The sequence below is a fragment of the Salvelinus alpinus genome, chromosome 12 (genome assembly GCF_045679555.1).
Source record: "Salvelinus alpinus chromosome 12, SLU_Salpinus.1, whole genome shotgun sequence".
NCBI classification, from domain to species: Eukaryota; Metazoa; Chordata; class Actinopteri; order Salmoniformes; family Salmonidae; genus Salvelinus; species Salvelinus alpinus.
In genome coordinates this window covers 11,588,278-11,613,361 of record NC_092097.1, presented here as the reverse complement: position 1 = coordinate 11,613,361, position 25,084 = coordinate 11,588,278, and the positions used below count along the sequence as shown (strand labels likewise).

General features: G+C 41.9%; 1 protein-coding gene across 2 annotated transcripts; it reads left to right on the top strand.

Annotated features, from left to right (window-relative positions):
• The first annotated feature begins 1,444 nt into the window (after positions 1-1,444).
• Positions 1,445-20,602, top strand: tnfrsf1b (tumor necrosis factor receptor superfamily, member 1B). Of its 2 annotated transcripts, none has more exons than XR_011667145.1 (9): positions 1,445-3,234; positions 3,464-3,644; positions 3,879-4,099; positions 4,250-4,492; positions 4,711-4,842; positions 5,040-5,059; positions 5,191-5,452; positions 6,597-8,865; positions 14,162-14,282. XR_011667145.1 is itself a non-coding variant. In XM_071335007.1 (9 exons), exons 1-9 carry the CDS (start codon positions 8,788-8,790, stop codon positions 16,126-16,128), a joined length of 1,425 nt encoding a protein of 474 aa, XP_071191108.1. In that variant the 5' UTR covers positions 6,823-8,787; the 3' UTR covers positions 16,129-20,602. The 2 variants fall into 2 exon arrangements, 1 of the variants encoding a protein (XP_071191108.1); XM_071335007.1 differs by lacking the exons at positions 1,445-3,234; positions 3,464-3,644; positions 3,879-4,099; ... (2 more) ...; positions 5,040-5,059; positions 5,191-5,452 and adding exons at positions 13,884-13,989; positions 14,422-14,601; positions 14,732-14,825; ... (2 more) ...; positions 15,546-15,616; positions 15,715-20,602 and having other exon boundaries at positions 6,823-8,865; positions 14,162-14,287.
• The last annotated feature ends 4,482 nt before the right edge of the window (positions 20,603-25,084 follow it).

Genomic DNA, 25,084 nt, shown 5'->3' with positions numbered 1-25,084 from the left:
GATGATGATGGTGGTTGATTATGATATTATGCAAATGTATTTATGATTGTTGTTATTGCTGTTATTATTTGTGCTAATGATACATCTTTTATAATTGTAATTACAGTAGTATATCATATTTTATGTTATAAATTGCAGTATAAAATATTTTCTAAATTGATAGGTGTAGCCTACTTTTCAGATATGAAAGATGAAAATTAACAAGTGAACATAAAACAATTACAAGTTAGGGCACTGCTGTTACAGAAACTGAAACCTTTTTTTATCATAACCCTAGTGAGCCTGGCTGCAATTTGTCCTACACTGCCAGTAAATGTAGTCATTCTAGTATTGTGCAAAGTTTTATAGAGCAGTTAATTCACTGAAATCAAGAATGCTCTCATAACATTTTTGTTAACATCAGGGGATTAGTTTATTGAATGTTAATTATTAGTTTATAGATTTAGATAGCTTGTGAAATGTTTTGTTTGTGTAGATGTTTTACCAGGGTTTTCTTGGTACATTCTGTGACAGTCACTTTTTTCTGAACTGGATATTGTTTGGTGTGTGGGTGTTGCCTCCAGGAAGCATAGCTGTTGGAAATAGGGGTGCTGAGGGTGCAGCACCTTCTGAAAAATCTGAATTGAACAAAAAATATTTAACAAAACAACAACAACAAAAAATCCACAAATGTAGTGCACCGGCACTTCTGTATAAGCAGACCAATAAAGCCATCTGTAGGGCAGACAACCCCCCCTCCCTCCCCTTCCTGTGGCTATTCCAGGAAGTGTAGGTGTAGTGTAGATAACTGATTCTGTAGGCATTTCCATGTTGCAAGGTTTATCATCTGTTTACTGGCAGAGTAATCTCGGTTTACCTAGAGCGTAATTTTGTCAGACGCTCATAATCTGTCCATGAGAGATTACTGCCAGAGGGCTGAGGGAAAGTAAGTCTTCTACATCATGGCTGGACTTCACTCTGGGAACTGGAATATTCTGTTGTTGCAAAATAAAATAATGATTCCTCTAATGATCATGGTTCTCTCTCTCTCTCTCTCTCTGTCTATCTCTCTCTTCCAGGTATCCTCTGTATTGTTGTCCAGCTGTCCTCATATCTGTGACCCAGGTAAAGCCATCAGTTTACCCCCCTGAACTAGATAGTAAAAGTGGGGTAAAAGATTACACCTGTCTCACAGTGTTACAAGGTGTATTTACTTCTTGCTTTCATCCAGCAATTCTACTCATTTTGCCATGGGGTGGAGAGAAAATGTAGCAGTTTTACAGATAATTTCCTGCAATTCTACACATTTTGCCATAGGGTGGATGCAGTTTTTAATATGATAACTGATAATCAATGGGCCCCAACCCGGTCGGTAATTCGACCATGCTTACTACAAGTTTAGATAGCTAGCCTCTAGATTAATTTAACAATCTATTCTTTTTTGCAGGCATGGGCTAATTGAGTGACTGCTGATGCACAACCAAATGTCGAAATTGTACCTTGTGTATTCTATTACTGAGTCCCCTCCCCCCCTCCCCGTCCCTGATCAGCCAGTTGCCCATCCCTGATCTAGTGATTGATCCTTCATTCTACACTGTCAGAAACTGGCATTCTGGAGCCTGTGAGGAAACCTCATGGCACAGGAAGTAGCTGAGCACATGCAGTATATCGTTTTCTGTGGAATGTGATATTGGTAGATAAGGAAGCCATCGATGACCTTTGTGATGACTGAACAGTCTGTCTGTCACATCATTGGGAATAGATTTGGGGAGATGCCCTTTATTTGCTAGCCACAAATGCTGCTTGTTCCTGTTTTGACCCACTGACATGCAAATAAATGACCTTTAGAGATGACAGACACAGTCAGCTCTCTGTGTCCGTGTGAAGGAGATACTGCTGTCACAACAAAACACATTTCCATCCACAGTTGTTATGCAAGTGAAGTCATACATTATTTTAAAAAAGCATGATAGCTGTGATGGAAACAGGAAATTTAGGTACATTTTTTAAAATGCTGACAGATCATTTATTCATTCGACATGGTCGGATCTTGTGAGAAATGTATTATGTGAGAAATGTATTATGTGAGAAATGTATTATGTGAGAAATGTATTATGTGAGAAATGGCGGTGGAAACTCCTTTATGGGTAAATATTGATAAAATGCCCATCATATCGAAGTAAACTTGGATTCACGCGATGATATGGTGTGTGGTCCTCCCACTACGACTCAGGGAAACATGCAGTTTATTAGGCTACAGATGAAAGTTATGATGAACTTTACAGGGTGGTGAAAGTGCCCAGTGATCTTGATGCTCCTTTCCAATAAATATCGAGGGTCTTATTCTGGTGACATGATGGTCGATGCTTGGCTGCCGTTTGACAAATAAAAACATTATCTTATCCATTATAATCTCATCTTGTAGACTAACCTACCCATACAGCCTACCTTCACTACATCTGTGAGCTGTTGTTGACTAGAGCACACCTGCCAGGACCAGAGGAGGCACATTTGCTATTTAACTCAACAGTTTTTGTGACAAAACTATCGGTAGAGTTGAAAATGCGATGGAAACACATTGAACTTTCGATTTTTATTTAGTACATGAAAACTTAAGCTAAAAAGTACATTTTGTGTGCACTATGTCATCACACACAGATTTTTATCCACAACAAGTCTGTTTGGTGGAAACACACCACTGACGGAAAAATTTGCATATTTTCTTAATGCGGATTCTAGAATAGTTGCATGAAAATCTGTGGCTAATTGGGTGGAAACCGAGCTGCTAATTTAAGTACTTCCACTTCAACTTCATTTTTTTGTCATCTCGTCCTACCACAACATTTCTTTGACACCGTCAGTGAGAAGACGTGCCACTGGCATCACACATATTATATAGTATGCTATCGTGAGTCACTATCTTTAAAGTTTGGTCAGTCTACTGTAATGGCAGGCAACTTTCCACATTCAGAACAGTCTTTGAGGAATCATTTATCTTCCATTCCATGGCTCCTAACTTCTGTGAACCCATGGTACATACTAAAGTGACTGTAAATGCACTGAAAGGGAAAAAGAAAGAGTCAGAGACGGAACAAGTGTGTCATCAGGATGTTGATACCTATGTGAACACCTGTCTTTTGTCCTTTGCAGGCTACATTATTGACAAGTGTAAGTGTGTCCTTTGTGCCGATGACCACTACCGGTACACGCAGAACGGCCTTCCGAAGTGTGACCGCTGCAGCAAAGCCTGCTCAGGTGACTTTTACAGTTGGGCATTACATTGTGTTCTTTCATTCCTCTACACTAAACGTCATACCCATCATTTATTATTTACCTCAAGGAAATACAGCATGTATATTAGTAACAATAGTTTAATATAAAATGCCATCATTATTTTACATTAGTTGAATAAGGGAGAAACATATTGAGAGCAAATGTCTCATAGATAATTGGTGTGTTTGTGTGTCTTTGTTTGCGGGCAAAGTTGATCTGCACTTGACACAGGTGAAGGCATGCGGCCCGGACTCAAACCGTGAGTGCCACTGTGACAGCGGCTTTTTCTGTGTCATCGCTGTCCAGTATACCTGCAGGAAGTGTAAGCCGTGCTCGCCCGGAACCTTCTCTAACAAACCAAACCTAACCATGTCCTGCAAACCCCACACAGAGTAAGTCCACAGTTATACAGCACTGGTGCTGAGCACTGTACTGATTCAGACATTCTCTGCCTACCATAAAGACTTAACCTATTAAGCTGTATCTCCCTCTACTGGATTTATGAGTCATTTGTACACACAGCCTACTTTTACAGTAAATTCAATTATTATATCTACTAGTATCCAACACTGTACTTTCTCATTTAGATAAACCACCTCACAAGTTCTCTCCTGGCTTCTCCCCAGTTGTGGCCATAAGGGAATGACCATGGTGACAGAGGGCACTGCCTCTCAGGATCGTGTATGTGCCCAGACCTCCCCTAACTCTCCTACAACCACTGCGCCTCCAACTGTCCACAGCTCAGAGATAGGCTTTCATTCTTCTACCTCCAGTGGAGTCAGCACCATCCGAAAAACCCTCATCATAGCATCCCCATCTGGACTGGTGGGGTCTACATCTCCTGATGGTATGGCTCTTATGAGAGCTTTCTTTCACTTGAGTGAATCCAAGCATTTCCTGCTCTGTCCACTGGAGGGCTTTAACATGCTTCACCAGTCCAGCAATAGAGGTTTCATTGTCCTGCCTTTTAATCACACTCATTCTCTGTTTATTCCAGCCTTTCCCATAACCACAATTTACACATCTGCAGACCCTTCACCAGCCTTACTCACCAGGCCTTCTCTGTCCCAAGCCCAGAGCGAGCCCTCTACCTCCCCCCCAACTAGGAAACAAGTCACCGAACACAGTTCCTTTGACCCCAACACAAAGCTCACCACCAGGAGAAACCCCAGCAAGGTGGACAGTAACACCTCACCTCCAGAGTCTGCCTCTGCACCTCCTCTTACCATGGAAGACAATGGTATGGTTCTCAGAAGACTAGAGTATCCCATCTCTCCATTTCTACTAGATGATTAATTTTTTCAGAAATACATTTGTAGTTAGTATAAGCTCTTAAAGGTTCTGTTATATTCAGTAAAAGTAACATATCGCTGACAGGCTCAGCATTACAGGCTTCCTGCTCCTGTCTCTCTGCCTCTCCATAACACAGATTAATTACTTTTTCTCTGCTCACAACAGATACTGGACCGAGCCCTCCCAATCTCCCTTGGCTGTTGCTGATAGGTGGGCTACTAGGGGTTGTCGTGCTGCTGGTTGGTTACTTTGTCCGTTGTAGGGAGAGGTCACTGAAGTCCATGGACAAGTGGAAAGGTGAGCGAGTAAAGTGGTTAGATAACACAAACACATTATGCTGTGATGCATCAGATTATATGCCACGTTTCCCTTCCTATAAAACACAGTAAATAAATACACTTACAATAATTAGAGGGAGACAGTGAAACATTGTGGTGTATACATGCATATAAAATATGCATTTTGATTTCTTGATTTCTTTTATATTCCTTTAGGTCCAGTATTTGGTAAAAATGTGAGTACAGTACTAATTCTCTATTTGTATAAAGTATGTATCGAACTTCTGTACAGTTTTGCTAGAAGTATAAACGGTGACTTCTCGAAAGTCAAATGGGTCAATGTGTGAGAATGTGTCTCTACCTTTAGGATGAGCAGATTTGTAAGGAAGGTTTAAGAGGGAGCTATAATGTGTGGGAGAGCCATCATTGTCCTGCTGCCCTACAGACGGCTTCCTATATACAGGCCCAGCCACCACAGGAGAGTTACCCACACCTGGAAGCCCAGCATCTTCTGGGGAGGGAGACTGGGGGAAATCCTAGACAGGATGGTGCAGGGTTGCTACCTCCAGGGGTCATGAAGCAGGTCACAGTGGACCACTCTGGAGGAGAGAACATTAGCAACACAGTGGGTAAGTGTAGTGCATCGCTCTGCGCTGGTACTGATATTATTAAACTGTTTTGATATCATATTGTTACACTATATCTTATGTGCGTGCTGTGTAGCCACGTTTGGGCAGACATATTTCCTCTAGCGTGTCTGAAAACTAAGGGGCTAAAGGTCCGGGTCTGGAAACATTTTGTTCTTCGGCAAGGAAGTTTGTTTAATCTCACTTGCGTCCGGGTTCATATTTCCCTTTCCAGTTGTTTTGTTTGGCTGTGAGTTGAGACATACTTATTCGAGTTTAAACTTCCTGTTCAAGTATCACTGCCAAGACACAGTGGTACCAGTGCAGTGCTGCAGCGTATAAAGCAGGGTCAGAGGTTAATTTAGTGAGGATACACAGGAAACCATAACCAACACATAGAAATAGAATCATGTATAGACTCTTTTCCAGTACATGACACACTGACGTAATGCACTGATGCGCGCGACTCTTGGCGGCAGTAAGAAAGCCATCGCCATCTGCGCCCATTAAACACAGCCTAAATTTACTTTTTTATTACTTCTAAACAAAATACCTTTTTGGGGTTCTCATACCCTTACAATTATGTTTTGATTCTTGCATGAACAGTCGCTTAGATTATATTTGGTTGTGATTTTTGCAAAATAACTATTTTGGAAGCAGCAGCTGTTAGCTATAATGCTAACGCTCATTGATATAGGCTAGCCATAGAGCAAAAGCTAGCCATAGAGCCATTTTATTGGTTGAAGTTTCAGTTTTCTTTAAGTATAATGCAGTTGATTTGTGATGATGACACAAACATTATATTAAGCAGGGCATTCATACGAGCCTTAAAATCCAATTATAATCCAAAAGTTGTGTGAAATGCACTAATAAGCTATATGTAAATAAAGGATTTTTTTTGCTGGCGTTCTATAAGAACTGCCCCTTGTTATGCCACCAACTTGCGTGCATTGCCCTCAATGTTTGTAAACACAGAAAGGGGTCTATATGCTGCTGAATGAGGCCAGCTTTTCACTTCCTCTCTGTACATTTAGTACAGTACTAAGTTCAACAGGTTTTATATCAGCATTTACTGTGCATAACAGATAGGAATGTATGTGTCACCTGTTTCAATAGTTTAATCGAATAATGTTGGTGTTTGATTCAGGGTCCATTTACATCTACTCTCCGGGGACGGTTGTCCTGGGATACAACAAGTCGGAGAGGAAGGTGGATCAAGTGGAGAGTGGAGTAGAGGGCTGTCCCCTCACTAGAACACCCCAGCAGGAGTCCTCCTGCCCCCTCCCTGAGGGCCCTGCTCTGGGGCCAGAGAGAATGAGTACACAGGAGGAGACCTGCAAAGAGCTGAGATACCCCATCCCAGCCACCAGCAACTGAGAACAAAAAAAAAATGGAAATTAAGGATTAACTATGGAAAAAGCCTGAGGAGGAGCAACTTCATTCAATATCAAATATCATCTCTAGGCGAAGAATGCAGACAGATTATTATTTGCTACTGTAAAGACTGTTAGACTGGATGGCTTCCTTCTGTACAAGGATTGCAAAAGCCACTGGGGTCCCTCAGGGGTCTTCTATTATGAAAGAGTGACAGTTTGTTCTAACTGTATGTAATAGTCTTAGCACAGTTTCAAATTCACTGTAAGTCACTGATGTGACAGCAGTGCTGGGACAGTATGCGAGAGCATGCATGGTCTGTTTAATATGGGGTGTCGACACTGTGACTCGGAGTTTCCCATGATTGGGTACATGTACACAATGGCGCCAGATCGTGTGAGAGTACGTGTATCAACCACAGAAACAGTGAAGACAAGAAATGCATATGAGGTGGGAAGTAACCTATGTAACAAGTAGGGTTTGGCGTGCGAAGAGCTTACAATTTCCATTGTAATGTAATACAGGGACTGTCTGGACAATTTAAACTCAAACATAGCCATGTTCACTGGTTATAACCTTTGTTCTGTGAATTTATGATCAAGACATTGCTATGTACAGTAGCCTACAGAACGAAGACAGAAGAAAGATGATTTTATAACAGACAATAGCAATCTGTTCCAGTCTATTCCTTGACATAAATGTACACAAATGAACAAACTATTTCAAGTCATCTCTTTATGGTGAAACCACTTATGTAGTTGACTATGACTATGTGCAGCCAATCACTGTCTGTTAATCATGCGGACTGTACAGAACAAATGTAATATTTTGTCTGTTTGACTAACGCTTGTGACGTAGGCATGAGCTGTTTGATTAACCGCAATTTGTTTTATCCTTCTGAAATTGTAGAACTATTTCAAGCAAGTATTTACTGACAAAACACACCATTTACGATGATTTCTGTGTTAGTATGGAGGAATGAAAAATGGTCTCTTTTGTATAGTAGTGGTGCTGAAAATGGTGACTCAACATTTTGTGATTAACATACCAAATTTGGCACAGATGTAGATGTACAGTGCCTTCGAAAGGTATTCAGACCCCTTGACTTTTTTCCACTTTTGTTACGTTACAGCCTCACTCTGAAACAGATGATATAAAACAAAATCCTCAGCATTCTACACACAATACCCCATAATGACAAAGCGAAAACAGGTTTTTAGACATTTCTGCAAACGTAGGGGTTATTCGGCTGTCCGCATAGGAGAACCCTTTTTGGTTCCATGTAGAACCCTTTACCTTCGACATGGAACCCAAAAGATGTTTTACCTGGAACCAAAAAGGTGTTTTACCTGGATCCAAAAAGAGTTCTCCTATGGGGACAGCCGAAGAACCTTTTTAGGTTCTAGATGGCACCTTTTTTTTTCTAATAGTGTAGTCCATAGCATTCTAAAGTTCGAGCTAAAAGTCTGATGGCACCAGTTGCCATATCGCCTATAACTCAATCGCCAATTTCTCAGCCTCTGAATATCACAGAAACACAAGACTTTGAATGAATAACAGAAACATGTTAATGACAAGACCCTATGGCTGAAATTGATCAAAACATGGAAAAGCATGCAAAAATGTATATTTTAAACAAGATTTGACTATAAATGTGTTAACATTTTTTTATTTTTTTATTGTGTTGTGTTACAAAGGGTTAATGAAAGAAAGTATTACTGTTTGACACTGCCTCTGCAATCATTATCAGTTTGGGTACAGTACATGGACTTCTTGAGGAAATTGAAATCAAAGGTTACTGCAGTGCAAAGACGCCCTCAGTTTCCTCAGCTAGTCAGCAGTTCAAGGAAACGCGCACTTTTGTTCCGGGTTGTAATTCGAGCATTCTTCTGTAGGCTACCTATTCGGTTTCAGTATGGACTTTTTCGCAAGATCTTAAAGGGTCAATAATAGTTCAATCAATCATGATACTGAGGACTGTAAGTGGCGTTCTTACAGTAAGGATTTTTCTAGCAATCATGGTGCAGCCTGTTGAGAACATGGTAAGTGTCCTTCAGACGTGAATGTTGTTTTACGCGACCATGACAACGAGAAACAGGTCCTTGTAACTGGTGCAGCCTGACCAATGTTTAGCTAAATGGGATACTCTGCAGTGTTGTATGATCATCAGATCAGATCATCAGTCTGATTTTAAATAGCGAATCATTAATCATTGATTGTTAACTCTTATCTGGGTCAATGAATTGTGTGTGTGCGAGAGAATGTTGTGTTGTCTTGGATTTTTCAACTTAATTTGTCAAGCTATTGTGACAGAATATATGTTTAAAATACATAGGATTAGAAAAAAAAGTCAACATAAACTGTTGTTTTGAGAGTGAAATTTAAGGATTATGTTATCATTGTGACCAATTTTCAACATAGAGAAACCTTATAAAATATGTTGAATTTGTACCTTTGAAACCAAGTCAGATCTTCAACATTATATCCACTATCAGAAAAAACTAAAGTCTAGGCAGCTACTACTGGATAGTTGTCTAACAGGTATTAATTTGGTCTCCCATCCATGGTTTTAACCAAGCCCAGCACTGCTTAGCTTTGTTGCTTGTCGCTGACTACTACATGTATCAATGGCATATCATGAGAATAAGTATTGAGAGATCTCTTAATAACTAAATATATTCACTGTTGCTATCAAAGTCATTCCAAAAGGTTGGTTTAACAGAGCAAATTAAATGTAACCATACTTTATGTCATATCATCAATGATACTATTTAGGCCTATATAGCATTTGCAAAGTCATCAACATTGTTCTTGTCTATTAATGTTCTGTATTATGTCATGTCTTATGTTTTGTGTGGACACCAGGAAGATTAGCTGCCTTTGGCAACTGCTAGTGGGGATCCTAATAAAATACCCCAAAATACCAAAAAACAGCAATTGTTTCAATTCAACCCAAGGTTCAACTAAAAATAGACAATACATATCGGCCTAGGTTTTCAAGCTTTGGTTGATTTCAAAAGTAATCTTCAAGCTAATCATTCATTTGTTGAATTCACATCTCCATCTCAACCTAAAATCTAAGTTAAAGAATAGGAATATATCAAACTGGATTTAAAGTTTGAGTAGATAAGATTTAGTCCTATTGTTTAACTTACATTTTTGTTTGACATAGAGATCTAACATATAAATGATTAATTTGTAGACGAACTGGATAGTAAATTGGGTTTGGTTGTCAACGCAATCAAATATCAGATGTATCTTCTGCTTGGATAGTTCAATCTGTGCGATTGACTTAATTTGGCTTTAATTCCAGTTTGTCTACAAATTAATAATTCATATGTTGGATTCACGTCTCCATCTCAACCAAAACTCAAATTTAAAGAATAGGATTAAATCAGATCAAATAAAACTTTAAATGCACTTTAAATCAAGTTTGATCTTGGTTGAGATAAAGACGTGAATCCAACATATCAATTAGTAATTTGTAGACAAACTGGAATGATATTTGGTTGTGTTGAGAACCAAACACAATGCAATATCCCTTTAGCAATACAGTAAATATCCTATTAACTTGAAACAGATATAGGATCTTAATTTTATCACTATTTTCAAATCAAATGTTATTAGTCACATGCGCCGAATACAACAGGTCTAGACCTTACAGTGAAATGCTTACTTACGAGCCCCTAACCAACAGTGCAGTTTTAAAAAAATGAATAAGAATAAGAGATAAAAGTAACAAGTAATTAAAGAGCAGCTGTAAAAAATAACAATATATACAGGGGGGCTACAGACGTGAATACTACGGGTCGGTAGTCATTTAGGCTGAGAATTGTCCTGCACGGCAGGAAATGCAAACTTCTAATGTATTCGATCAATGTGCGGGGGCACCGGTTAGTTGAGGTAGTATGTACATGTAGGTAGAGTTATTAAAGTGTCTATGCATAGATGACAACAGAGAGTGGCAGTGGTGTGGAGAGGGGAGGGGGGGGGGGGGGGGGGGCAATTTGAATAGTCTGGGTAGCCATTTGACTAGATGTTCAGGAGTCTTATGGCTTGGGGGTAGAAGCTGTTTAGAAGCCTCTTGGACCTAGACTTGGCGCTCAGGTACCGCTTGCCGTGTGGTAGCAGAGAGAACAGTCAATGACTAAGGTGGCTGGAGTCTTTCACAATTTGGCAGGAAGCTTGGCCCCAGTGATGTACTGTAGTGCCTTGCGGTCAGAGGCCGAGCAGTTGCCATACTAGGCAGTGATACAACCAGTCAGCATGCTCTCGATGGTGCAGTTGTAGAACCTTTTGAGGATCTGAGGACCCATGCCAAATCTTTTCAGTCTCCTGAGGGAGAATAGGTTCTGTCATTCCCGCTTCATGACTGTCTTGGTGTGCTTGGACCATGATAGTTTGTTGGTGATGTGGACACCAAGGAACTTGAAGCTCTCAACCTGCTCCACTACAGCCCCTGTAATCCACAATTATCTCCTTTGTCGTGATCAAGTTTAGGGAGAGGTTGTTGTCCTGGCACCACACGGCCAGGTCTCTGACCTCCTCCCTATAGGCTGTCTTGTTGTTGTTGGTGATCAGGCCTACCACTATTGTGTCATCGGCAAATTTAATGATGGTGTTGGAGTCGTGCCTGGCCGTGCAATCATGAGTGAACAGGGAGTACGGGGGGGGGGGGGGGGAGACTCAGCGTGGCGGATGTGTTGTTACCTACCCTTACCACCTAGGGGCGGCCCGTCAAGAAGTCCAGGATCCAGTTGCCGAGGGAGGTGTTTAGTCCCAGAGTTCTTAGCTCATTGATGAGCTTTGAGGGCACTATGGTATTGAACGCTGAGCTGTAGTCAATGAATAGCATTCTCACATAGGTGTTCCTTTTGTCCAGGTGGGAAAGGGCAGTGTGGAGTGCAATAGAGATTGTATCATCTGTGGATCTGTTGGGGCGGTATGCAAATTGGAGTGGGTCTATTGTTTCTGGGATGATGGTGTTGATGTGAGCCATGACCAGCCTTTCAAAGCACTTCATGGCTACAGCCGTGAGTACTACGGGTCGGAAATGCAAGGAAATGCAAACTTCTAATGTATTCGATCTTTAAAAAGGCTGTAATTTACACTTTAAAAAATCAGACTTGCCCTACCGAAATTTTTTTTTCATTAATTATAATCCACATAATAATTCACATTTCCTCTTGCTGCAGGATCCTGCTGTAGCAAACAAGCTCAAAATAACATCCCATGTCTGTATGTTGGATTCACATCTCTAACTAAATAGAATAGGTGAACAGGATTAAGCCAGTGGCTCAGATGAAACTATCCAAACATTAGATATCCTTTAAAATGTTGTCAACCAAACACAATTCAAAATTACTTTTGTAATACACGAAATAGCCTAAAGTTAAGGCTGACTTACAAACTAGGTTTAACAGTATTTATTCCAGCTTAAAATGTGTAACACATCATTTGCCACATTTGGAGGTTAGCCCACTGTAGCCTAACTATAAATGTCCTCTTATGTCATCATAGGAAGTGTGTATGTTCAAGTTAGCAGGGCAAAGGTCGCAGGTCTGCCGAGTTGCTATAATAATCTGTGCACAATCTCGAACAGCAGTGATCATTTATACTTTTAATGTAGCCTAATCTCAACTGCAATCCAGGTCATTTGGTTGTGCTATTAGATCAAGCACAGTGATAATAACACATTAAAGGATAGTATAATCACAAAATATCGGACATTGTATTCCCATTTGAACTTTGTTGTGCTTTTAAATGGTGTCCAGCGGATTGTTTCTTATTAGTGGGGCACCAGGACAGGGGGTTGAATAAAGTATGTCAACCTGTCACAAGAAGAATCTGGATGCTTCTGAAAGTATACATAAGACAATGGCATGCTATGTAAAGCATGGCAAAGGGGCTATGCACCCAATTTGGCATAGCACCAGATGTAATGATCTTCTATAGCCTATCAATACCACACATACTAGCCTTATGACTTATTTGTATATTATTTTTTGTAGCACCTTCACTTCCTCCAATGTTTGAAAGATATCTGTATTGGTTTCGGGATGACATGATTTCAAATTGGATAACCTATGGTCTGTATAGTATGGTTGCAGCGTTGATATTTCGTTTTTTCAGCAATGGATTAATTGTTTGTTTGGAAAAAATATATTGCACAGAGCACCTAGGTGCAAAAGCATTTAATTCATTATTAATTTCACCATCAAAAGAAACTGATGTTTTTGTAAAGCTCAATATTTAATTTTCAGTCTTAACTCGAGTGTTCCACAAAACCAAACACATCAAATCAGGAAAACTCCTGATTCTGTTTTCTGATTTGATGTGTTTGTTTTGGATGGCTGCCATAAATGAAAAGGAAATGCCTGTCAGAAGAGGCATTCTGTCCATTGTTTTCAAAAGGCTACAAGAGAGGACGATGGTGAGAGGCCTTGGCAGTGGCATATCTTTGTTATTCAGACATCATAGCCAGTCCTTGACAACTTATTGGAAATCTCTCCGATCTCCTCAACCACTTCCTGTCAAACACGAGACAGACAGATTTTTTTTTTTTACATTTGTTTTACATCATTGTTAGTTGCAGCCCTACAATGAATTTGTTTTCATCAAACAATTACTATACCACAAATGCGTCAGTGTATATTCCCCAGTCCCCGACAGATAGAATAGAATATGTCTTCTTTTTCTGCTGACACAATACCCAACCCTCAGGTTCTACACTCTTAGAAAAAAAGGTGCTATCTAGAACCTAAAACGGTTATTTGGCTGCCCCCATAGGAGAACCCTTTGAAGAACCCTTCTTGGTTTCAGGTAGAACCCTTTTGGGTTCCATGTTAAAACCTTTTCACAGAGGGATCTACATGGAACCCAAAAGAACTACCTGGAACCAAAAAGGGTTCTCCGATGGGGATAGCCATGGAATAGCATTTTGGAACCCTTTTTTCTAAGAGTGTACTAGAAGTTTAAATAGAAGGCTCTTGGTGGGGCATGTTACTCATCACTCCTCCTCCTGATCATGGGGGACTTCATGGTCCCCTTGTCCCCACAGGTGTACACTCTGCCATACACACCAGACTCTGACGGATCCTGCCGTAACAAAACAGCTGAATACTATAACACAGATGTAAACCTGTGCTGCAGCAAGTGTACTTCTGGTAAGGTGTAGTCCTGAACACTAATGAAACTGAGAGGAGAGGACGCCTTAGAATCTTAGCACTAAATATGACCACTTCAAACATTACAATATTTTTACAGCACTCTGTAGGTTCTGTAAAATGTACATGTACTGAGATGATTACTGTAAATTATACATTTATATCATTACAGGGACACGCCGGAAAGTTGTATGCAGCTCTACCTCAGACACGGCGTGTGAACCATGTCCTAGTGGCCAGTACAGCGGGACCTTTAATTACTTCTCAAAATGCTTCAGATGTCCCAAGTGTTCAACAGGTGGGTGGGTTATATTATTCCAGTGACTCAGCTACATTGATAGGTGTGTAGTCTTTAATGAAATAAAGGTGAAATAAAGGTGAAATAAAAAAATAAAAAAATAAAAAGAGCATTTTATTCCTTTATGCGTGAAGAGAAAGGCCTGAAGTATGTCCAGAAGTGCTCCAGCACCATCAAGACTCAGTGTGCGTGCCGGACTGGGATGTACTGCGTACTGGGCCAACACCCGGACTGTAAGGAGTGTGCCAGATATACATACTGCCAGCCTGGTCATGGGGTCTCTGTAGAAGGTACCACAGCTGGACAGGAGGCTGGTAGGACACTATTTCTAACTGATTCCACTTGTTTCTGTCCTCCTCAAATATTATATTGGAAGTTTGAATGCTCACTGTTCACTGTAAGAGTATGAGTAAACGTGTTTGTGTGTTGTGGTGTATGTTTCAGGGACAGCAGAGTCAGATGTGGAATGTGCATCATGCCCCAATGGAACCTTCTCTGACCAGCTCTCTTACACCCAGATCTGCCAGCACCACACAGAGTGAGTGACTCACGCATTCGTGCATAACACGAACGCATGCAAGCACGCACACACACAGACACGCACACATTCAGCAATTATTTGGACTGTCAGTATTGGTGTTAACAATGGGACTGTGACACTGTCTCCTCAGTTGTGTGTCTCAGGGGAGGGACGTACTGACTTACGGTACAGCCACCACCGATGCGGTGTGTGATCCGAAGGTAAATGGACGACTGGTCTCCATCCTCCAAACCACCACACCTCCAAGCCCACCGACCACAATGCCACCCTCTGGTAAAGGGCATACCACATCAAGTCTACAGAGCATGGATATGTCTACAGTACCAACCACCCGAGGCTCAAAGCTGACATCTAGTCCCTCTGATCCACTGGTCATCGCTCCAACGGAAGAAAAATCACCAGGCGTTGACCTTTGGATAGGTAAATACAGGCAGCTGTATAGTCCACGTGTCAGAGACCACGCTCGTGGTTTTAACATTTCTCCACCGCCGTCTCTCGTATACTTACACCGCTTTGTTGTACCCCCGCTCTTGTATCTTTCAGTTGCAGGTGCTATCGGAGGTGTTATGTTCCTGCTGCTGATCATAGGCACTATCATTTACAAGAAAGGTAAAGCTTTAGAGTTAAACACTTGATCGTAATAGCCCTTTAATTGATTGCAAACATGGCTATGAAAAAGACAACATTTTACTGTGAGTTTACTATGTTCTCTTACAGCCGTCACTAAGTTCATACGTGTATCTTCTACAGAAGATATAAATGGAAATTCTGAGAAGGAGGTCATTAAAGTGAGTTTTTTTGCCATTTAACCGTAGTAAAGCATGTTGGAGGCAAGAACGTTTCAACAGCTTCAACATATTATCTCTCTCTCTCTATATATATATAGTGTCTGCTGGGGAAAGGAGACTGCAGTAATGTCGGTCAGGCAGAGACCCAGCAGGATGCTATTAAGACCTGGTCAGGCTCAGGGTGCTCCACCAGCCTGGAGGGCCTGTCAATAAGCCCCATCCAGTCCATCCTTCCACAGCCCAACATCCTGGCCAGCAACCCCCAGCCCAGCCCCCAATCCACCAGCCCTCTGGCATCTGTCCCCCTAGTTAATGTCAACATCACTGTTACCTACCCTGTGGACATAGGAAATGAGTTATGCTCCAGACCTACCAGCACCCAGATAGACTCACCACAAGCTGACCCCGTGGCCCCTTTATCAAGGGAGGAGGAGGTGTATGTGAACATGCCACAGCGAGAGGGTTGCAAAGAGGCACTTACGGCAGTACAGGAGTTTGGAAATGATGTATGAGGACTGGAGGCATATAGGGGAGGATCAGACAATAGATTGTGTTTTAGGGATGTTTTTTTCACTATGACTGTTGTCTCTGTTGTTATATGGTTGCTACTTGACGTACTGGTGGTGACTTTGTGTTGGTAGAGAGAGACAGAATGACTGTTCATGCGCCTCAGGTAGGATTTCCCAAACTTTGCACATTTGCATAAGTTATACCCAGGGAGGGTCCCAGGACCGAGTTTGGGAAACCCTGATATAATGTGCTGTCTGTGCTGGAAAGTCTTGAACACCTGATTTAGATTGTCAGCGACTGTTTGAAGAATTATTGATGAGTGAATGATGTATGCAATTACTGTGAATGTTGTTGTAAGTATACTGTAAATGTCACACGGCTCAAGGTATCCCAAAACCTTTAATCAAAAGTAGGCAACAACCTTTCGTATACATGCCATACTTTTTGGGGAATTCATCATGGCCTGTGCCACATGAGAAGATTTCATTTGTATTCTTATGAGAGGAGAGCATGCCTATACTTTTCAGAGTAAGGTTTTTTTTGTCTCTATTTTAATCAAACTGAAATGGTAGACTAAATGAAACTGCTTTGTTTATGTTTTTTTTTGGCCTACACCTGTTGAATCGTGTGCTTTCGCTCTGTAAATAAGCAGCAACTGACTGGTAACAGATCATATGATAGTATAAGCAGCAACTGACTGGTAACAGATCATATGAGTAATACATTCAAAACATCAGCGCAGTAAGAAGTTAAGAATGATGGATGAGACATTTTTGTACAAAGGGTTTTGTTTTTCTATACTACTATCACCACCTACTGGTGGAACTAAATCTTTTTTTATTACAGTTTATGCACATAATATGATTTAGTATTATCCAGCAACTATATTTGGATTATTAGAGTGGCCTACAGTAAAAAAATGTAATAAAAAGGTTGAAAAGTTGATTGATGCTCCAATAGGTACACACAGCAAAGTGATGTTTTCAACTAAATTCACGCAAGGGGGGGATGAGCGGAGTACGGAAGCAATCTTTCCCCATTGAAAGCAGTGTAGCCAAGCCTGATTTCAAGCATTAACGACATACATTTTTTTGGGGGGGTATTTTAACTGGATTATAGCTCCTGTCCAAATGCCGTGAATTATATATACTGTGCATGGCATAGTCCCCAGTCAACTCCATTACACTCAAAAGTTACTTAAACCAGTGAATGCTAGTGATGGCTAGCTATGCTAGCTATTCTACCAGTCTGTCTTAATGAGTGTTAGCATGCTAATAGCACACCATGTACACAGAAATGTATATTTTTAAGGGGTATGCAGTAGGTTGATCACTATGTCACCAAAGTATGTTGTATCATCAGACATGTCAAATAACATTCCTAGCTAATGAGAAAACAGCCATTGGTATTTCATTTAAGAGAATGAACAAGATTTAACAAGGCAATCTTGGGGCTAATTTGAATGGGCAACAACAGCAGATTGAGGGATTTTTACATCCGTACCTCAGTACGACCCACTTGACCGCAGTCAACATCCCTCCGTGAGGGACTGTCCAGTAGACCCCATTCCCTTCCTTATTGTGTTATATGCATTGTTAATAAAAAAAATTAAAAGCAGTTTAATATTTATTTAGAAATCCCGTTCCTATATTCATGTTCTACCAGCAGTATAAACTTTGATCGTTTCAGGTTAGAAATAGTCCAAATCAAAGCCAAGTACCGCACTGAAATAAGATCACACATCTTTCTCTGCAATCACATAGCTAGCAACATAGCCCGCATGAGAAACATTTGTTTGACATATCAATCTAATATACAGGTAACAGCCCAAATAAATGAAACAATGAGTAAATAAGGCGATACAAAGTATATTGAAAGCAGGTGCTTCCACACAGGTGTGGTTCCCGACTTAATTAAGCAATTAAAACATCCCATCATTTATAAAAATGCCCAGGTGACCATTATTTTGGCTACCATGGCTAGAGGTAGAGATCTCAGTGACTGAAAGAGGGGTCTCAAAGGAGCATAGGGGCTTTAAAGGCTGTGTGTGTGTGTGTGTGTGTGTGTGTGTGTGTGTGTGTGTGTGTGTGTGTGTGTGTGTGTGTGTGTGTGTGTGTGTGTGTGTGTGTGTGTGTGTGTGTGTGTGTGTGTGTGTGTGTGTGTGTGTGTGTGTGTGTGTGTGTGTGTGCGTGTGTGCGTGCGTGTGTCTCTCAGTCACCAGATCTCAACCTAATTGAACACTTAAGGGAGATTCTGGAGTGGCGCATGAGACAGCATTTTCCAGCGCTTTAGAGACTGATGGTTGTTAGTGCTCCAGTCCTCTCTGTCATAATTAGCAACAAAAGACATGGAAAGCATGTTATGTCCCGTAGAAGTGCAGCCATTGTAAGTACCCTAATTTTTGTTCCTCTAACTCCTCTCAATACCTCTGTCAATCTGGCAATACCTATGTCAACCCGGCAGCTAGTGGTTAACAGAACAGGAGTTAAACATGTTTTGAAGAGAAGATGTTCACATTGAACGGTGGCAATAGTGTCCCCAACACCCTCTGTCTCAGTCCCCAGTATCTATGCTGCAATAGCCTATGTAGCCAGTACAATAGCAAAATAGTCTTTATTGATAATGTTCATTTTCGTCAGCGCTGACAGTAGATTTCTGCTAGAAAAAGTCTTATTCGGTCAATCTCTAGGGTATTACAATGGGTCTTATTAGTAGAGGGTTTGAGGATTCTGAAATACCCCTATTTTATGCTGACAATTTCTATAATTTAAATGGAATTTAGATGTGGAGAGCTATAATGAAAAAACGATAGAGGGTGCAACAGTTCAACACCTCAGGAGCAATGTTCCCGCTCAGCCTACAGTAGCAGCCAATGTGTGGTGTTCAATGTGGGCCTACATTCCATGAGACTGAATAAAGAAAACATGCAGGGCTTGACATTAACCTGTTTATCCACTTGTCCTTCAGACAAGAAGGTGACTGAAAATGGTGTGTTGTTTGATGCAAGAAACCACTTTACAAAATAAAATGCATTATTATTCCCATAGCATTATTACAGAGAATCAGACAAATTATGCTACCCTCTGCCTATTGGCTACTTAGCTAATTCACGCCTGTCTCAAAATACAACACTGCACCTTTAAGATTACAGGCTGCATCCGTACTGAGCTAAAGGCTAGAGCTGCCGCTTTCAAGGAGCGGGACTCTAACCCGGAAGCTTATAAGAAATCCCGCTATGCCCTCCGACGAGCCATCAAACAGGCAAAGCATCAATACAGGACTAAGATCGAGTCGTACTACACTGGCTCTGACGCTCGTCGGATGTGGCAGGGCCTGCAAACCATTACAGACTACAAAGGGAAGCACAGCCGAGAGCTGCCCAGTGACACGAGCCTACCGGACGAGCTAAACTACTTCTATGCTCGCTTCGAGGCAAATAACACTGAAACATGCATGAGAGCACCAGCTGTACCGGAAGACTGTGTGATCTCCGCAGCCGATGTGATTAAGACCTTTAGACAGGTCAACATTCACCAGGACGTGTACTGCGAGCATGCGCTGAACAACTAGCAATTGTCTTCACTGACATTTTCAACCTCTCCCTGTCCGAGTCTGTAATACCAACATGTTTTAAGCAGACCACCATAATGCCTGTGCCAAAGAACAATAAGGTAGCCTGCATAAATGACTACTGACCCGTAGCACTCACGTCTGTAGCCATGAAGTGCTTTGAAAGGCTGGTCATGGCTCACATCAACACCATCATCCCCAAAACCCTAGACCCACTCCAATTTGCAATTGTTTGTAGGCTTATGTAGACTAAATTGAATCTATGATCGTATGCTATCCATTTGTTTTTTGTATGTTCTTTGTATGTCATTTTAATATTTGAGAATTAACCAATGATATTAGGCCATATTTGGCCATGATTACAGACACCTGCGTGTCTTTTGACACTATATAAACGAGTCACCCTGAAGTGTTTGTGATTATACCCTGATGAAGACAGCTTGCCTGTCGAAACGTTGGACATTACATTTTTGCATCTGAGCTCTTAGAGTGTGCGGCTCTCATTTATTTTCAAGTTTTCCACTCCGCTAGCTAGCACCTCGCCTAAATAGGTGTGCGTTTCTTTTTCCTCTAGACGAGTCTGTAATACCAACATGTGTCACGCCCTGACCTTAGAGATCCTTATTATTCTCTATGTTTGGTTAGGTCAGGGTGTGACTCGGGTGGGAAAGTCTATGTTTTCTATTTCTTTGTCTTTGGCCGAGTGTGGTTCCCAATCAGAGGCAGCTGTCTATCGTTGTCTCTGATTTGGGATCATATATAAGTTGTCATTTTCCTTTTGGGTTTTGTGGGATCTTGTTTTCTGTTTAGTGTCTGTGCCTGACAGAACTGTTCGCTTTCGTTTTTTTTACTTTGTTATTTTGTTTGGTGTCATCAATAAAGATACGGTGTACGCCTACCACTCTGCGCCTTGGTCCATTCATCATTCTACAAACGATAGCCGTAACAACATGTTTTAAGCAGACCACCATAATGCCTGTGCCAAAGAACAATAAGGTAACCTGCCTAAATGACAACCGACCCGTAGCACTCACGTCTGTGGCCATGAAGTGCTTTGAAAGGCTGGTTATGGCTCACATCAACACCATTATCACAGAAACCCTAGACCCACTCCAATTTGCATACCGCCCCAACAGATCCACAGATGATGCCATCTCTATCGCACTCCACACTGCCTTTTCCCACCTGGACAGAAGGAACACCTACTGTATGTGAGAATGCTATTCATTGACTACAGCTCAGCGTTCAACACCATAGTGCCCTCAAAGCTCATCGATAAGCTAAGGACTCTGGGACTTAACACCTCCCTCTGCAACTGGATCCTGGACTTCCTGACGGGCCGCCCCCAGGTGGTGAGGGTAGGTAACAACACATCCGCCACTCTGATCCTCAACACAGGGGCCCCTCAGGGGTGAGTGCTCAGCCCCATCCTGTACTCCCTGTTCACTCATGACTGCACGGCCAGGCACGACTCCAACACCATCATTAAATTTGCAGATGACACAACAGTGGTAGGCCTGATTACCGACAACAACGAGACAGCCTATAGGGAGGAGGTCAGATACCTGGCCATGTGGTGCCAGGACAACAACCTCTCCCTCAACGTGATCAAGACAAAGGAGATGATTGTGGACTACAGGAAAAAGAGGACCGAGCACGCCCCCATTCTCATCGACGGGGCTGCAGTGGAGCAGGTTGAGAGCTTCAAGTTCCTTGGTGTCCACATCACCAACAAACTATCATGGTCCAAGCACACCATGACAGTCGTGAAGCGGGCATGAGAAAACCTATTCCCCCTCAGGAGACTGAAAATATTTGGCATGGGTCCTCAGATCCTCAAAAGGTTCTACAGCTGCACCATCGAGAGTATCCTGACTGGTTGCATCACTGCCTGGTATGGCAACTGCTTGTTCTCTGACCGCAAGGCACTACAGAGGGTAGTGCGAATGGCCCAGTACATCACTGGGGCCAAGCTTCCTGCCATCCAGGACCTCTATATCAGGTGGTGTCAGAGGAAGGCCCTGAAAATTGTGAAAGACTCCAGCCACCCTAGTCATAGACTGTTCTCTCTACTACCACACGGCAAGTGGTACCTGAGCGCCAAGTCTAGGTCCAAGAGGCTTCTAAACAGCTTCTACCCCCAAGCCATAAGACTCCTGAACATCTAGTCAAATGGCTACCCAGACTATTCACATTGTCCCCCCTACTCTCTCTACACCACTGCCACTCTTTATTGTCATCTAGGCATAGTCACTTTAATTAACTCTACCTATATGTACATACTACCTCAGCTAACTGGGGCCCCCGCACATTGACACTGTACCGGCACCCCCCTGTATATATTGTTATTTTTTTACTGCTCCTCTTTAATTACTTGTTACTTTTATCTCTTATTCTTATCCATATTTTTATAAACTGCACTGTCGGCTAGGGGCTCGTAAGTAAGCATTTCAAACCTGTTGCATGTGACTAATAACATTTGATTTGAAGACAAAAAACGATTTTCCTGACTTGCTTTTCAAAGATGTCTGGAAATGTACACGTTTTGTGCTCTTGCAGGAAGCAATCACTCCCCTGTTGCTGACTGCAAATTCTCTATAACTGAGCTAATGACTCACTAACTAGTAACGGATATGAACAAAATGTGCACACGTGGCTACATGCAGCTCTTGCTTTGATCTCAAAACAAGCGCATCTACCCACGACCACAGCTGTATACACAGTCCAAGTTCAAAGTAAATGCATAGATCTATATATGGCAATGGTCTATTTGCATATAGTCCTACTGCACCGCTGATTGGTTATGTGGCACCGGTCTGTGTAGAGTACAGGCTGAGTCTTGTGCAATAGAATCAAACTCAGATGCGTTCTGCCTACAACAAAATCTCTTGCATAGTTCGTTTTGTTTCGGTATGTTGCATTGAAAGTGGCTAATATTGCATTATTTCGATCACAATTGCCACAGTAAAGGGACATTCTGAAAGGAAAAATTCTAGAAAGTTGAGTGAAGTTCAATGTCATGATTCCAGCGGCAACCCCTCATTCAGGGCAGGTGGGGCAGAGCTTTTTTGAATAAGGCAGCTCCAGAATGCAGGTGTTTCAACCTTAGGTTGTGGGGCAGCCTGCGGAGAATACTGAGCGTAGGGGTTGGTAATGTTCTCTAGTTGCGCCGTGATTGGCTCAGTGTTCTGTCGCTCATGGGGACACTACGTCACCGCAAAATCTACGGGGAGAGCTCGAAAATTCAAGCCCCTTGGGTGCTGCCATAGAATTAAATTAGAAGTGCCCATCCAAGGCTCAAGGTGACTAATAAAATTACGCAAAATCATGTTATATCTACCGTAGCTTGGACTGATCATGTCAACATCATACTTTCAAAATCTTACCTATCAAGCTAGACAAGCAGTCATTATCATGAATCACGTCGACAATCTACTGGCAAATCCTTTTCAATCCTTGTCATATGAAGAGAAATTATAGATAAAACGTATCGGTGGTCATCGGCCATTGGACATAAACATTAAACAACATGTTGGAAATCACAAATTCAACAATGAGTGGTTTGGGAGGAATCAGTGGCTAACTGCAAGCGTTGCAAAGCAAACACTAGCTTGCTGTTCAGTTTTTTTGTTTTATCTTTTTTTAACTAGGCAAGTCAGTTAATAACAAATTCTTATTTACAATTTTTATTTTTTTATTTTTTTTATTTCACCTTTATTTAACCAGGTAGGCTAGTTGAGAACAAGTTCTCATTTGCAACTGCGACCTGGCCAATATAAAGCATAGCAGTGTGAACAGACAACACAGAGTTACACATGGAGTAAACAATAAACAAGTCAATAACATGGTAGAAAAAAAAGAGAATCTATATACAATGTGTGCAAAAGGCATGAGGTAGGCAATAAATCGAATAATTACAATTTAGCAGATTAACACTGGAGTGATAAATCATCAGATGATCATGTGCAAGAAGAGATACTGGTGTGCAAAAGAGCAGAAAAGTAAATAAATAAAAGCAGTATGGGGGGTGAGGTAGGTAAATTGGGTGGGTAGTTTACAGATGGACTATGTACAGCTGCAGCGATCGGTTAGCTGCTCGGATAGCAGATTTTTAAAGTTGTTGAGGGAGATAAAAGTCTCCAACTTCAGAGATTTTTGCAATTCGTTCCAGTCGCAGGCAGCAGAGAACTGGAAGGAAAGGCGTCCAAATGAGGTTTTGGCTTTAGGGATGATCAGTGAGATACACCTGCTGGAGCGCGTGCTGCGGGTGGGTGTAGCCATCGTGACCAGTGAACTGAGATAAGGCGGCACTTTACCTAGCATAGCCTTGTAGATGACCTGGAGCCAGTGGGTCTGACGACGAACATGTAGCGAGGGCCAGCCGACTAGGGCATACAGGTCGCAGTGGTGGGTCGTATAAGGTGCTTTAGTAACAAAACGAATGGCACTGTGATAAACTGCATCCAGTTTGCTGAGTAGAGTATTGGAAGCTATTTTGTAGATGACATCGCCGAAGTCGAGGATCGGTAGGATAGTCAGTTTTACTAGGGTAAGTTTGGCGGCGTGAGTGAAGGAGGCTTTGTTGCGGAATAGAAAGCCGATTCTTGATTTGATTTTGGATTGGAGATGTTTGATATGAGTCTGGAAGGAGAGTTTGCAGTCTAGCCAGACACCTAGGTACTTATAGATGTCCACATATTCTAGGTCGGAACCGTCCAGGGTGGTGATGCTAGTCGGGCGTGCGGGTGCAGGCAGCGAACGGTTGAAAAGCATGCATTTGGTTTTACTAGCGTTTAAGAGCAGTTGGAGGCCACGGAAGGAGTGTTGTATGGCATTGAAGCTCGTTTGGAGGTTAGATAGCACAGTGTCCAAGGAAGGGCCGGAAGTATATAGAATGGTGTCGTCTGCGTAGAGGTGGATCAGGGAATCGCCCGCAGCAAGAGCAACATCATTGATGTATACAGAGAAAAGAGTCGGCCCGAGAATTGAACCCTGTGGTACCCCCATAGAGACTGCCAGAGGACCGGACAACATGCCCTCCGATTTGACACACTGAACTCTGTCTGCAAAGTAGTTGGTGAACCAGGCAAGGCAGTCATTAGAAAAACCGAGGCTACTGAGTCTGCCGATAAGAATATGGTGATTGACAGAGTCGAAAGCCTTGGCCAGGTCGATGAAGACGGCTGCACAGTAATGTCTTTTATCGATGGCGGTTATGATATCGTTTAGTACCTTGAGCGTGGCTGAGGTGCACCCGTGACCGGCTCGGAAACCGGATTGCACAGCGGAGAAGGTACGGTGGGATTCGAGATGGTCAGTGATCTGTTTGTTGACTTGGCTTTCGAAGACCTTAGATAGGCAGGGCAGGATGGATATAGGTCTGTAACA

Coding starts and splice junctions, on each gene's coding strand:
- tnfrsf1b (XM_071335007.1), top strand. CDS start 8,788: ATGATACTGAGGACTGTAAGTGGCGTTCTTACAGTAAGGATTTTTCTA. Junction 14,602..14,731: donor CACAGCTGGACAGGAGGCTG/GTAGGACACTAT, acceptor TGTATGTTTCAG/GGACAGCAGAGTCAGATGTG. Junction 15,438..15,545: donor CACTATCATTTACAAGAAAG/GTAAAGCTTTAG, acceptor GTTCTCTTACAG/CCGTCACTAAGTTCATACGT.